This window comes from Haliotis cracherodii, unplaced genomic scaffold (assembly GCF_022045235.1).
Source record: "Haliotis cracherodii isolate W230 unplaced genomic scaffold, xgHalCrac1.p SCAF_6, whole genome shotgun sequence".
Taxonomy (NCBI): Eukaryota; Metazoa; Mollusca; class Gastropoda; order Lepetellida; family Haliotidae; genus Haliotis; species Haliotis cracherodii.
The window spans coordinates 6,183,850-6,198,782 of record NW_027266319.1 but is presented as its reverse complement, the minus strand read 5'-3'; the positions used below and the strand labels follow the sequence as shown (position 1 = coordinate 6,198,782).

General features: G+C 39.7%; 1 protein-coding gene across 5 annotated transcripts in view; it reads left to right on the top strand.

Annotated features, from left to right (window-relative positions):
• LOC139444776 (E3 ubiquitin-protein ligase PDZRN3-like) overlaps window positions 1-13,598 on the top strand; it is a 295,562-nt gene extending 281,964 nt beyond the window's left edge. For all 5 annotated transcript variants that reach the window (XM_071225726.1, XM_071225725.1, XM_071225727.1 and 2 more), the window contains 2 exons: window positions 6,434-6,559; window positions 9,374-13,598. In XM_071225726.1, the coding sequence (XP_071081827.1) occupies window positions 6,434-6,559; window positions 9,374-10,864 (1,617 nt within the window). In that variant the 3' untranslated portion in view covers window positions 10,865-13,598. The remainder of the gene's footprint in view (window positions 1-6,433; window positions 6,560-9,373) is intronic.
• The last annotated feature ends 1,335 nt before the right edge of the window (window positions 13,599-14,933 follow it).

Sequence of the window (14,933 nt, the reverse complement as noted above, 5' to 3'; positions counted from 1 at the left end):
TAGACCACAAAGGCAGTCCATCTGAAAGGGCTTGAGGGGCAGTGGGATAGCCTAGTGGTTAAGGCGTTCATTCATGACACTGAAGACACGGGTTCTATTCTCCACATGGGTACAATGTGCAAAGCCCATTTCTGCTGGCCCCTGCAAGACAGCGATATTGTGATATTGCTTGAATATTGCCAAAAGTGCCTTAAAACTATACTCACTGAAAGGGCTTGAAATGTCAAGCAATTTATTTCAGCAATTGCCTTGGTATGCATCTCCAACACCTTCTGCATAGAGTCATGAAAGAAACCAATTCAGTTTCTTTAACTCTTCTAGCCTTCTAAATTCTAAACATGCAAATTATATTTGAGTATTACTCTGAGAAAATGATAAGTTGCAGCAACAACAATCATTACAGCTTTAATTCTCAGGCAATGACAAATTGTACCCAGCTGGCACATGGAAAGCTGTTTAGTTGGTATCTCCAGCTAAAGGGCTTGTCTCCAGGATATTTCCAACCTCACTTCCTTGCCTATTTAAAGAATCTGACAAGAGAGGGCCCGATGTACGGTGATACTGTGACATCAACAGCTGTGATGGAACTATTACATGGCGTGTTGTAGGAGGCGGAAAGTTGTAGAATCAGTCTTGAAGTTGGCAAGATATAGTTCCTGGTATTGTCAGAATTGTGTTGTGAAGTAGTCGAGGTGATGTGCTGCAGACAATGGTTGTAAGCATTGGGAACCTGATCTCAAATTGCAAGTGGCAAGTAGTGCTGATGTTTGTCTCTGCTGAAAGAAATAGCCCTGAAATATGCCCACTTTCCTTGGGGCAATATCCTCTTCTAGAATTCCTTCTTTTACCGTGATGCGAGTTGTCTGAAGCTCTCTGAAGCTGTTTGTATGAACTGAGATGCGAAGCAAACCCACGAAATCTTAACTTCATCTGTGAAGCAGAACCAAGCTGAAAAAAAAAATGACATGGAAATAAATTTATTTTGATTGTCATATCTTCTGTACAAATAGGTGGTGCAAATTCATAACCTTTTAGACATAGTTCCCAACATATGTCAAATAGTTATCAGGCAAACAGTATCGGAACCACCTGAAGGTCATACGATCAGGAGAACTGTCTGCCGCAGTCAGAAAATATGCTATCTTCCAGACACTAAAGGATATAAATTTCCTCGCAGTTGCAACAAGAGGCAGCATATCATCTTTAAGATGGAGACTTTGTAATGGGTAGTGATGGCAGCAATGATGTGGATGAAACAGATGTATTTTAGCAGAGGCAGCCGGACCCATAAACCACCTGACTCAACCAAGATGTCACGCAGGATCCTTGTCACTGTCAGAACTGCAGGATAATACCAGCTTGCTACCATGCCATGGCTCCAAACGTAGTTTGGGCCTCCCCTTGGACTGCATTAGGCCCTAATTGTGATGAACACTGCTATTATGCTGTCAACAGAACCAAACAAATTCTATCAAATTTGATTCAGCCACTTTCAAGTCTGAAATGTGTTTTCCCAGTTTTCTGGTTGATATGGATTGATGAACACATCACCATTGTAGGGAAGGGGAGTATTAAATACTAGTTTTGTGGACTGTTCCCATTATTGTGCTATTAGCTGGGGATCAGGCTGTCTCCCAGATACTAATCTGCTTCTGGAACTGTCTCCTATATATACTTGGTGTGTAATCTACCAGCCAGCGCAGGAATAACACTTGGCTTGGCAGAATTTACAAGTTAGATTTATGTCAATTGTGAAAATATGGTTATGATTTTATGATTCGTTTTATGGTCCAGTTGAAATAATTTATAGTAGTGAATATATTTGTGTCTCGTCTGTTGCCATAAATGCTGGCTCCTGTAGCAGTTATTTGATGCCAAAAAAAATATCTTAAGCACATGATAAAAAAAATGTTATGACAAAAAGAAAGAAAACATACTACATTCTCACCTCCTAAAGTCGTATCAATACATTTGTACTTTTTATTGAGTTCTCTGAGTCACTTTTTTGTAGCTTAGACAATATAGGTTGGTGTCCCACTCTTAGACATATAACACCAGAATATATTTACTACCGATGCAACAATAGGATAGACTCTATGAATTCTGCAATACAAGTTAAATCAGTCAGCATCCTAATTTCACTTAAGACTCAAAAGAAATGGCCACAACTAGACATCTCTAAAGCAGCCAGGGGTGGTCGGGTAGCCTAGTGGTTAAAGCGTTTGCTCGTCACGCCGAAGACCCGGGGTTCGATTCCCGACATGGGTATAATGTGTGAAGCCCATTTCTGGTGCCCCCTCTGAGATATTGCTGGAATATTGCTGAAAGCGGCATAAAACCAAACTCACTCACTAAAACAGCCAAACCTAGGTCATTTCCAACCAGTCAAACTTAAACAATTTCTGTGAATTATGAAGCTAGTTCGTCTCCCAGACCTAAGAGAGAAAAAGGAAAAAAGTCTGAAAAGATTTGGCAAGTCTAGATTGCTTGAAATAAAGGATTGTTCTGGGATATTTATTTTGAGGATAGATATATATATATATATAAGATAGCTTTATTTCTGGGATGAAATGTCAGTCTTTGAGGCTGGCTCTCCATATGTTTACGGCCAACATTGACTAATCCAGCTGAGTGTGGAGTCGTCCCTGCCCATATGCTGGAATGGAGGAACAGTGTGAGTTGTAGTGAAGGAGACAACCGACTGTGGAGTATTACCTCCGACAGGTAATTATTTTCACAACTGCCTGCCTCCACACAATCACTGCTACACAACAACACAGGGTGTTTTTGTCAAGTCTTGTTAGGGCGCCCTCGCTGCTTAGTACTGCAGTCACATCTCGGGCGAATCCTGGGGAAATTGGACAAAAAGGGATAATTAGCCGACCTTGAGGTAACAACTGGCAAGGAGGTTGTCACTTGGTGTAGGTTAAAGCTGGGATTATTTTGATAAATGGGATTATGAAATAATGGTGTTGTTTGAGAATGAATCGGGACAGATCCCAGATTGTTGCTGTATCAGCAGATCTGGGGGTCAGGAAACAGTGCTTGAGGCTATGTGAAGGTTGCTCTGTGGGAGTTGCCGTGATCGATTTAGTCAGGAGGGTAAATGGATAGTACAGGTGTAGTACGGCAACATTTGTGGATAATCGTTCCCAAATAAGTTGAAATGAGTCATATATTGCCGGAATGGAACGACCATGTCAATAGGATGACTTAGCTGAATTCTCTCCATAATTAAGGGAGTGGTTTGTTTATAATCGTAATCTTCCCTCAACATCACTGACTATGAGAATGGGTTTCACTCATTATCCTCATATGGGTAGCAAACCCTGGTCTAATGTTTGACAAGCAAACACTTATATCCCTTGGCCACCACAAGGGCCTAGAACACAGATGCTGTAAGAATGAACAGATAATAGTTAATTAATTATATTTACAGTAAAGGCAATAATAATTTTACACTTATTCCCAAAATGTAAGCCATTGTGATTAAGCTGAATGACTATAGACTCTGTCAGTCTTTATTTCAAAACCTGGAGAGTTCGGAATATCCAGAAAACATTTCACCTGTATTGAACATCAATATCTCGTCAGGAGACCTCGCCAAGGTCATCCTGTTGACTGGAGCTGGCATGTTTCAGGACCACTGGGTATGTTGTACTTTACCCTGACTGAGGAGGGAAGAAGAGGATGCCGCACAATCAAGGCTGCTTGATGAGTCGGCTTATCAGGAGAAGCATCAGAGATGATGTCAAGATACTGGGGGTTCCCTTGCAGCCCCACCTCTCTGTGTTGACAGGAACTTAACCTGCCCTGCATCACAGGGGAAGGGTTTTTGCCTTGAATTCCTCAGCATGTTTTTCTGCAGGTAGCCTGTCATGTCCTGATGTGATGTGCAGTGCTGGCTTCATCCTTCACCACAAGTTCATCTCTGGGAATGAAGTGTTTGAATGATTTCCATATGTTCTTTAGACCCGTGAAGATCCGGTGTATAATAGGTCTTCAGCAACCAATGCTTGCCGTAAAAGGCGACTATTCTTGTCGCAAAAGGCGACTAATGGGATGGGGTGGTCAGGCTTACTGACTTGGTTGATGCATGTCATCGATCCCAACTGCATGGATTGATGCTCATTATGTCAATCCCTGAATTGTTTGGTCCAGACTTGATTATTCACAGCCCGCCGTCATATAGCTGGAATATTGCTGAGTGCGGCATTAAACAACAAACCATCAACCATATGTTCTTTATTCAAGGTACGAGTGACGTACAGCGAGACACATCAACTCAAACATGTTTCAAACTAACTGTACAGATTGGGAAGAATCCATATTAGATGACTCGTATTTCAATTGTCTTCTAAATAAATTGGGAGTTCAGATTTGATTTATTGACATAATTCTATAAAAGAACCCCTCCATTGTCTTAATGTCAGGTCCTAGAGCTGTAAATTGGATGAGAATGAAATGGAGTTGATTGTTTCTTAAATATACTACTCAAAAGAAGTTACAGATCACTGGATTTTTTCATGACTATAGTTAATCTGTCATGGCATGGGTGGGAGTTGGGTTTTACACCCTCTGAACAATATTCCAGTTATATCACAGCATGTCAGCTAATTGTAGGGAGAAAAACCTGTCATGGCATGTTCCTTAACTTCTTTTGAGTAGTATACATGGTCTTGGGTCTGTGACAGACAGTACAGGTCCGGCTGAGTTTATTAAACCATGGCCTCATACCTTTTATTCTACTAATAACATTTCCCTGACTTTCTACTCGCATTGTAATTATTCGAATGGAAGCTTTCTGTAAATAAAGTGCTGACAGTTCCCCAGCATGACAAATGTGTTCACTCCATCAGTACCTGGATACCTGTTTAACACTGTAGAGTCCAGCCCATACACTTGTCTGGGCTCAGCTAGAATCAATCACTTCGATGGATTCGTGTCAATTAGGACTTCAGTTGGCAACTTATACTGAAAACTACACAGCCTTTTGTGTGTTGCTCAAACCATAGAGAGAGAAGTCTTCTCACGGCTTTGATCTTTCTATACGTGTGTCCTGTTCCAGTGACGACGAAACCAGGCCTCCAGCAATTGAAGAGCTCCAAAGGGGAGCTTATTTGTCATGAATATCTTTATTCCTGGCCATCCAAGCCTGTAATAGGGGATCTAGTGAGGGGAAAAAAGATGTATTCATTTAATATGATGTATGTAGGTTGAGAGAGGGGGACCCGGCAACTGTCAACACTGCACAAAGACGTTGTCATCTTTGAGCTCGCCTGATACTTGGTGTAATTAGCATCAGCTCTTGTTGTGCAAACATGCCAAAGTTGACCATTTTCTTGAAATCGGAGAAAGAATGAAAGGAATATAGGTCAATAAAATATCTTTCATGTCATTGTAAAAATGGGGGACAATCCAAACTGGGTCACGTTAGGAGACTACCAAAATATTTACTTTGACGTCCCCCTTGACGCTGTATGCTTATATCAGCGTGTGATCGTGGCACAGATCGAGGGAAGACAGAATCACGGTTTTGTATGAGCGAACTATCTTTTTAATGGTTCTTGTTAGAGTTTAGAAAAGACGACATGGAATATTTTCCAGATCATTAAGCAAGTGGATGAGGGTTAGAAATCCATGTCAGATCATTTCAAGACCTTGTAACACAGACAGCAAACGTCCTTTCCTGTGTGGAAATTATGGATAAGATGTACTCTGCCTCTTTAAGCTGAAGGAAATTGGGATTATGCGATTTACGAGACAGGATTTCGTTTGATGTGGCTGCAAGACAAGGCAGAAGACACCAGAGCAAAATGACCGACAACCGATAACGTAAGCTCATTAGCCATTGTACAAACGCCTGGCTGCAGCATTACATGGATGCTGGTTGGGTTCTCCCTTGTGTTGATACCAAGAGCTTTGAAGTTTATCTTCACCATGTATTCAATGGACATAAAAACAGGTGTTCACGCCATTAGTACCCAGGGACTTGTTTGGTGGTAGAATTCCACATTATTGGCAGGGATAGTCTCCCATCAGTTCGTCCTGGTGTTTGGGGAATACAGATATTCGGGGTGATCTGAGGGCTATTGTGGTGTGAATTGTTTGAAATATGAATCTAATCCAATATACAATGTATAAATATTGTAGATGTTTTTGCCATGCCGTGGGTCTGCTCTCGTTGGGAATTTGACATTTATTTGTGTAGAGTTTGAGCTCTTGTTCGAGATATCATTTGCAATAACATGGCCTGTGATAGCCTTTTTATTGCAGGAACATCTGACACGCAATCCAATTTGGTTTGTTTGAAATTTCAAAGTGATTGTTTTGAGATGTAAAGGGTATTACACAACTTTTTCATTTATTTTCAAATGGTCTTTTTTCGTCTTGGGAGTTCAATGGGTACTTATTCAAATTATTTTTATTACAGCGCAACTTAGATGAAGAAGGGGGAACTACTGACACTGCCACTACTGAGAACTCCAACAAACATGAGAAAGACAGTGGTGTTGGGCGAACTGATGAAAGTACAAAAAATGATGAAAGTTCTGAACAGGTGAGCGCAAATGTAGTTGACCCGTGAACATCCAGAATAGGTGGAATAGGTCTTCAGCAACCCATGTTTGTCTTAAGAGGCAACTAACGGGATCGGGTGGTCAGGCTTGCTGACTTGGTTGATGCATGTCACTGATCCCAAATGTGTACAACAATGCTCAGGATGTCAATCACTGGGTTGTCTGGTCAAGACTTGATTATTTACAGACCGTCATAAAGCAGGAATATTGCTGAGTGCTGTGTTAAACAACAATGTAGTTTTATCACATTTCTTTTTAAAAAATGACAAATATTTTTAATAAATAAGAAAACTGTTTCACTCAGCAAAATCGGGATTTTAAGGAACCAAAGCTTTTATCATGTCTGGAATGTTTCGGTACATTGACAGTCACCAAGTGCTAACATTTACTTTTTATTTATTTTTAAAATCAATCAGTGTTGGTTTATTTCCTTGTGAAAACAAGCTTTCCTTACTGTGGGTGCTTGTAGTTGCGACAACTGTTCTGGCGCCATCAGCATGAGGCAATTATTGCCTGTTAGAACACATTGCAGCCATTTACCACCATCAACTCTGCAAATCAATTGTGATCTAATTGCAAACCAGACAGTTTTGTTTCTAGCTCAATGACTTTGCTCTTTGAGTATGGCCTGATTTAGGATATGCTTTGGGGAAAGTAGTATTAGGCAGCCATTTTGCCCTTGTACAAACCCTTTTAGCCCATAACTTATGACCTTGTCTCAACTTGCAGTGGTTACGGCCTAACTTGATGGCCTGAATGAACTGTAGTGCTTCCAAGGGGCAGTAACAAAGCTTTCATGTGAAAATGGGTGTCGCCTTGTTTCAGCAAATCTTTTCATGTTTTGAGTGTAATGGAATATTGCTGAAAAGAAGTGCAAAGTTTGGGAATTCTAAAAAAAATTATTTTACAAACTTTCTCCTATTTTTACTGAGGCATCAAATCAACAGCTGTAGACAAACACGAAGTGACATTAGAGCTGAATGAGTAAATCATTTATCTGCAATTGGGTATAATTTATTCCTGGATTATCTGTAGATTTTTATATCAAGATACCTGTATCGGTTCCTCATCTGGTTGTAGTCATTGAAATAAAGGTGATAGGTGGCTTAAGGTATGGGGGGCCAGTAGGACCACGATCTGCTTTCTAACACACTTCACTGGCATTCTTCTCCTGATGATAAAAAAGGATTTATGACCCTGTTAGTACACCATACTAGATTATGTTTATGAGGCATTGTTTTATGCAGTGCCTTGACATTTGCCAAAGAATATTTTTTCCCTCTCCTTATCACAATGTGTTGCTTATTCCCCCGTCTCATGTTACATATATCAGAAAATAGAAACAGTCTCATACATCATGTCACGTAGTGCTGAAGTAAGGCCACATATAACAAGTGCATTCTGGGTAACAATGAGTGTTGGTTTCTTAGGGATCTCCTTTGCAGCAGTATATGAACAGTTTGGAAAAAAAAAAACATCTCTCAAAGTGCTTTCCAAATCTAACAGGACATCATCAATACCATCTATACTAAACAAAAAAATGGGGTCATAAACTATTTTTCTATACCATACACATTTAATGAAAACTCCATTTTCACTAAAAGAAAATCCCAAAATATAGTCCTAATCCACAACTTTTTGGTTCAGTATATAATTAAGGTTAAAATAACTTTATTTCTAATTTTTCAACAGTTATGTGGTACAAGGATGTAAATAAACAGGAATAAGATGACTTAAGAATTGAGGACTGACCAGTTGATATTTGGGGGGGGGGGGCTTGAAGACTAGGAGTTTGTATTGAGACAAGATATTTTTTAAGCTACAGCTGAAAATCATATATTTTAAAATTAAAACTATGAGACAAACAAATTTTTCGCAAAAAAACACATTGTGACAATGTAATTTTTGTGGCAGACTATTTCTTTTCTTTTCAAACAAGATAAAGCATAATTATTATTTTTTCAAGAAATTACAGGGACCATTTTTGGGGGGGGATAAAATCCCAGGCTTTTAACCTATTTTGGTTATGCATTTTGTCATTAATAATGTCACTTCAGACTAATAAATGAAGATACAAATATTTGTTTTGTCATCAAGACTGAAAAGGTATCTGAATTACCAGTTTCTAAATGCAAATTTCCAAGTTGGGCAAACTTTATCCTGTTTGTATTCTTAAATGGGGAAAGAGAGAAACAGGATTCTACAGATAAAGACCTCCCAAAGATTATGTTTATCCAGAAGCTATGGGTTCCTTAACTGTTCCGCATCTATTGGAATAAATGTTTAGCGGAGAAAGTGGTGTATTTTTCCAGGGTAATCTCCATAGATATGTGGCCTCTGTAAGTGTTGTTTACAAGCCGAGTATCCTGTGATCACATTAAAGTCACTTAACATTGTGAAATCTGGCAACAGAGCCACTTCATTCATTCAGAGCGGGCAATACATTGTGTGAACAGGTTTTCTTGCAAACGGCCACGTGAAAATATTTCTTGATGCTGATAAGCATGGAAAAAAGTGTGTTTGAGGATAATGATTTTTTTGAATTTGCTGTGCTTAGATGGTCAAATCAGATAAGAACACTTTCCGAAACAGCTGATGAGATTATAGGTCAGAGGTTGCAGGACATGCGCATCAAGCAACCCAATGTAATTGTGGCTATTGCAAAGTATCTAACTAAAGTCATGCACACAGGTTATACATGTCATAGTAGAACTAGCAAGTTATCCAGGTAGTTGTACTGGGTAATACGTTTTTGGGAACTAGCAATAATTTTTTTAATTTTTTATTTGTTTCAGGAGACGTTTGACATCGAGTGCCTGACTCCGCCCACACACATGAAGTTTCCTCCTGTTTGTAATCTGAATCGGGAAGGACTACATCACAGTAATGAGAGTGTCACATCAAATGAGCCCGAGCTTATGAGCAATGACATTTCTGCAGAGGCTTGTGATCAGTTCCGTCAGGTGCTACAACACCGTTGTGTCAAAGGTGAAAGATCACCAAAGAAGGAAGGCAAACGTAAGGACTCTGGAAGCAGCATCGAGAGAGAGCTGCATCTCCTCAATCGAGAAATGGAGGAGATAAATTTAGAGTGTCAAGAAATTGTGGACTCGCATATTAAAGATCAGATGAAACTGGATCATCATAGAGACATCTTCAAAATTGAGCCACAAAAAAGTCCACGCATTGTGCCCCGTATGGGAACTAGACTGGAATACCTTAAACATGTGCAATCCCTTGATCCCTCCGAGCTCCTCATCCGGAGAAGTGCGCCCTCTATGAAGATGGGCCAGCAGAATGTGAAGAGCTCCGAGCGGGAGAAAGACACGTCAACTACGAGTGCATACAACACTGGTGAAAGCTGTCGGAGTACCCCCCTGACACTAGAACTCAACCAGGCTAGTGATGATGGGGATAGAGGCTTCAAGAATTCAATGTTGTGTTTAGCCCCCGGTCCTGCGATCCCATCGTCCAGTGACACAGAGAAACAGACTCAAACACCAACCAAGTCACGGGACTACTCCAGTGATGACAGTGGTCATGGCTACAAGGGCATTGTGCCTGTGCCCGTGCAGCCTCAGACCAATGGGAATAGTGGTGGACTCAAAGACCATATCCACATGGGAGAATCTCTTCAGGATTTGTACATTCAATACGCTGATGTCATGTACACAAATCGAGCAAATCTGGAACATACAATTGCAATCCAACAGAAACTGTTTCAGCAGCAGATGGACCAGAAACATCGCACTCGCTCCCTATCAAAGCCATCCAGTGTCAGTAAGTCAGTGGACGGAGAGTCCACCAAGTCTGTTCAGGGTAAAGATGCCACCCAATCAGAAAGTGGTGCTATGGAGTGGGTTGTCAAACGTCGGCCTGATGGCACGCGTTACATCACCCGACGACCTGTCCGAAACAAAATCCTCAAAGAACGAGCAAAGAAAATCTCAGAAGAGCGCTGTGGGATGACCACGGACGATGACGCCATGAGCGAGATGAAAACTGGAAGGTACTGGACGAAGGAAGAGAGGAAACGCCACTTGGAAAAGGCGAAGGATTACAAGAAGAAGAAAGAGTTGATGATCAAGGCAAGAATGGAAACTCTGAAAGAAGCCGAAGAGAAGAAGGAGGCGAATATTGTTGAACTGAGTCATCGCAAGATGAACAAACACAAGGGCAAGAAAGTCCTTGACAACTTTGTGACTGTGCAGGAGATGCTTGCCCATGGTAGTCGGGTTCAGGATGGAAAGACTTATAACCCTCTACTGTCCGTCACAACTGTATGATGTAGACTGAGTGTCTGTCTGTCTGTCTGTGTCACATACTGGCTGTGTAATCTATAGTGGCGGATTGGAGAAACCATTGTCAAGTAACTTATTATATGCAGGAATATCGTCAGTGGCGAGCATTGGAAACTGATTGTATGTGATGGCTTGACATTTTCGTGGATTGAAGCCATTTGTATGTTCATACTGTGAAAATTGTGAGACGTTTGAGGAACTTGTTCAATATGATGTCCAAACAGTGCTTTAAGTCTTTGATAATTTAACTTGTGAATTTGGTAAGAAGTCTAAAACACACCAAAGAAATATTGATGTATTGTATGTTTGTTATTGGGTGTTATTGAGATACTATCTCCAAAAATTGAAACCTTGCTTGAAATGTGCTGTATGGTAATTGAATAAGGTGGAATTTGGGATAAATTTGTAACTTTTGTACGTTTTAAGGGAACAAGTCCAATTTTAGATCTGGTATGTATGAATATTTATTTCTACATGCGCGACATATACTATGTACCAAGTAAAATCATTCATGTTTGTAATATTTCTCACATTGAAATCGTGTTCATTCAGTAAGTGTTCATATACAGTTTATTGTGAAGGAAAAGAAAGCAGTTTGAAATCAAGTAACTCACCAAATTCTCATAAATGAATTTGGTTCAATCAAAATTGAACACTAAAATGGAAAATATTTAATTACTGTGCAATATGAAGAAATGCTAGAATTTGAATCTTGTAATTAGCGATTTCTTACATTTGACAAAGGGAATGAAATATGACGATTAGTTCATATCTAGCCATGACATTCAAACCCAATTGTTAAATAACCTGTATGTATCGCCCGATGTACAATAAGATAAACGATTTTAAGATAGTGTAAATTGTGCCCTTGTCGGGCTAGAGAGCCTAATTTATTCCTGTACAGTGTGTACCTCCTCAATTATATTGTATTATTGTATGGCTAACACGCTATGTATTGAAGTTGTATATTTGTACATTTTGTATGATTTTGTCTGCCAATCTAGATTTGCATAGCGATGGAGATGAAATATACTTTTTGAAGAAAAGGTTTTCCCCAATTAGGAGAAGAGTTACAATAATATACAAGTTGATATTGTGCACAGCATCCGAGGTTCAGTATACTGTACTCAACCCAATAAGTGTCCAGGTTAAAATCAAAAGGCCATCAATATCAGAAGAGTTTAATAAGTTTAGTAAAATGTTTACGAAGGCACATCCTGTGCAGTTCAATCAAAACTGTAATTATTTCATCAGACTGCTGTTATTACAATGACAGGAGGGGAGGAACACTTTTTGGGTTGAATACGGCAGTTCACAATCGAAGCATAACTGCACATGATGTGCCTAGTGTAGTCCATTGCAGAAATATACAGCAAAGAAAGGCATTTACCCTTGCCTTGTCGCATGTTGGGTTTTGTACATGCAGTGTGAAAGCTGTGAGATTGTGATGTAGCATTTTCCATACAACTACTGTCAGTGAATACAGACTTCTACTGAAAATGTGCAATTATTGTTACTACACAAGCCTGTATTGTTTTTCTGTTGACGTGAGAATATCAGAAACAATTCATTGGTTTTGACATCCATGTGCAGTGAATAAGCCTAAATTCTGCCCCAGAAAACACACATTGTCCACAGCATATTCTATATGATCATCCTAACTGTACCGTATCTGCATTCAACTCATGCCTGTCCTTAAGTGCTAAAAGCTGTCTTGTAGTAAACGTCATCTTTTCAAGTTTGTTGCACTCCATGAAACCAGAGAATTGTTTACTGTCTAGTGTTTGATAAATTTATTCAAAAGCTCTATACATGGTTCGGGGCTCTGTGATATTGACATTGTTTCCTGAACATGTATATAGACTCACTGTTACACAATGTGGATTCCTTAGACTGTTTTTGAGGTGGTTATTTCTGAGACGATTTCCAAATGTGACAACCTTCACCGCACACAATGTAGCATAACTCGAGTACATGAAGCTGTTGTGTTCAAGTATTTTTCAGTATTACAAATTTCAAACAGATGACAGAAGGATGCCTTCACTTGGCGTAGTTTGTCACATTCAGAAATCACTGTCAGACAAGTGCAATGCATCGTTTACATAGCAGGGACACAAAGCTCCGTTTAAGCTGAGTCAGCTTTCATTTGGATAACGAGTTATGGACAGTAGTTATCAGTTCATATAAAGGATGTTGTACAAATTTTTGAAGGTTGAAATTTTTATATATATACATAAATATATATATAGTATGTTGCTACCAGGTAGTGTTGATATAAGCTTTTTGTGGTCATTGTGCTCTGTATCCCTGTTACCTTGGTAACCACATCAACCTCATTACCTTATATGGACAATCAACACCTCTGTCAGTCACTCAAACTTGGTATGAATTTTCACTCAATGTATTGATCTCATTGTGCAGTATATTCATTCTTGGGATTAAAATTAATTATTTCTCTTTTAATCTGACAAATTTTGTTCTCCAACAAGTCATTGCGAAGACTTTTTTTTCATAAACTAATAGTTGTAAATGTCACCCTGTCTGTAAAGAGCTGAGACTGGACTGTATTCTGAGATGCAATGCACATACCAAGTTTGAAAGGAATCATTTGTGTATCTACCTTGTAAGCTCTGCCTTCACTGGTGCAAGCTGTATGATAATCAGATTCAATATAGCATCCATGAATGTTCAACATTTCTTTCTGTGAGTGATAAAAAAAGGAGACTTGAATAAATTATTGTTTTGTATTTAAGAAACTTTTCTGTCTTTAATTATTCTACGACAATCCAGTGATTGACATGAGTTTTGATCTTTGCAATTCGCAACATGCATCAACCAAGTCAGCAAGCCTGACCACCCGATCCTATTAGTAGCCTCTTACACAAGCTTGGGTTGCTGAGGAACGATTCGACACAGATCTTCATGGCCAGACCCATGAAGATCCAGGTTGAATAGGTCTTCAGCAACCCATGCTCACTGTAAACAGTGACTATGCTTGTCAAAAGAGGCGACTAACGGGGTCGGGTGGTCAGGCTCGCTGACTTGGTTGATGCATGTCATCGTATAACAAATGCGTGGATCGTTGCTCATGATGTCAACCACTGGATTGTCTGGTCCAGACTCAATTATTTACAGACCGCCGTCATATGTGTGGAATATGGCTGAGTGCAACGTTAAACAACAAACAAAACATCAGTACGAAAGGCTGAGATACTGTTGAAAGTGGCATAAAACCAAGCTAACCATTCTCACTTACAGATCAACCAAGTGAGGTTGCTTGATGTACCCTATGTGGGGAATACTCTGGACATTTAGTTATTGTTAAGGCACAAATTTGAGATGACTTGTGTGTTTGGCTCCCCGAGCCTGCTTGTCTATCCTCAGCTTCTGTGAACATTTTCTAGAAACATCTTGACCAAAGAAGCTATAACCTGATGCACTTCTACCTGCCAATTATTACTCTGAAATTGCCAGACTGAGGGACCTGAATTTATTTGGCGTGTATGTTTCTCATGACATTTTGTTCAGATCGTTAGGCTTTTTTGCAAGTTTTGTCTCCTTGGTAATAATGCAGAAAATCTTTTAAAAACAATGCTGAAAGTGGATGTCTTTCTTGACATTTTAAACTGACACATTTCCAGGTGAGCTACAGTGCCTTGGCATTCATTTTCCCACATCACAAAGACTGATTTACATAGTTCTTTAATAGCACATGAAACCTATAGTCATAATATGGCTACCCAATTGAGTGGATCAACTCGCATGATATTAATCACTGGATTGTCTGATCAAGACTTGATTATTTACAGACCGCCCTTATTATAACTGGAATATTGTTGAGTGCAGTTTGAACAACAAACCAACCAACTGTATCATCTCTATTTCATCCAAACAAACTATTTTAAAGGAGGCATCATCAACCTGCAGACCAGGGACCCGTTCCACAAAGCGATTTTAGCGCTACGACGTAAGACAGTGTTAAAGAATGGGAGTTATGACCGACTTAGCGCTAAGATCGCTTTGTGGAACGGAGCCCAGGCTCAGTAAAAGGGAC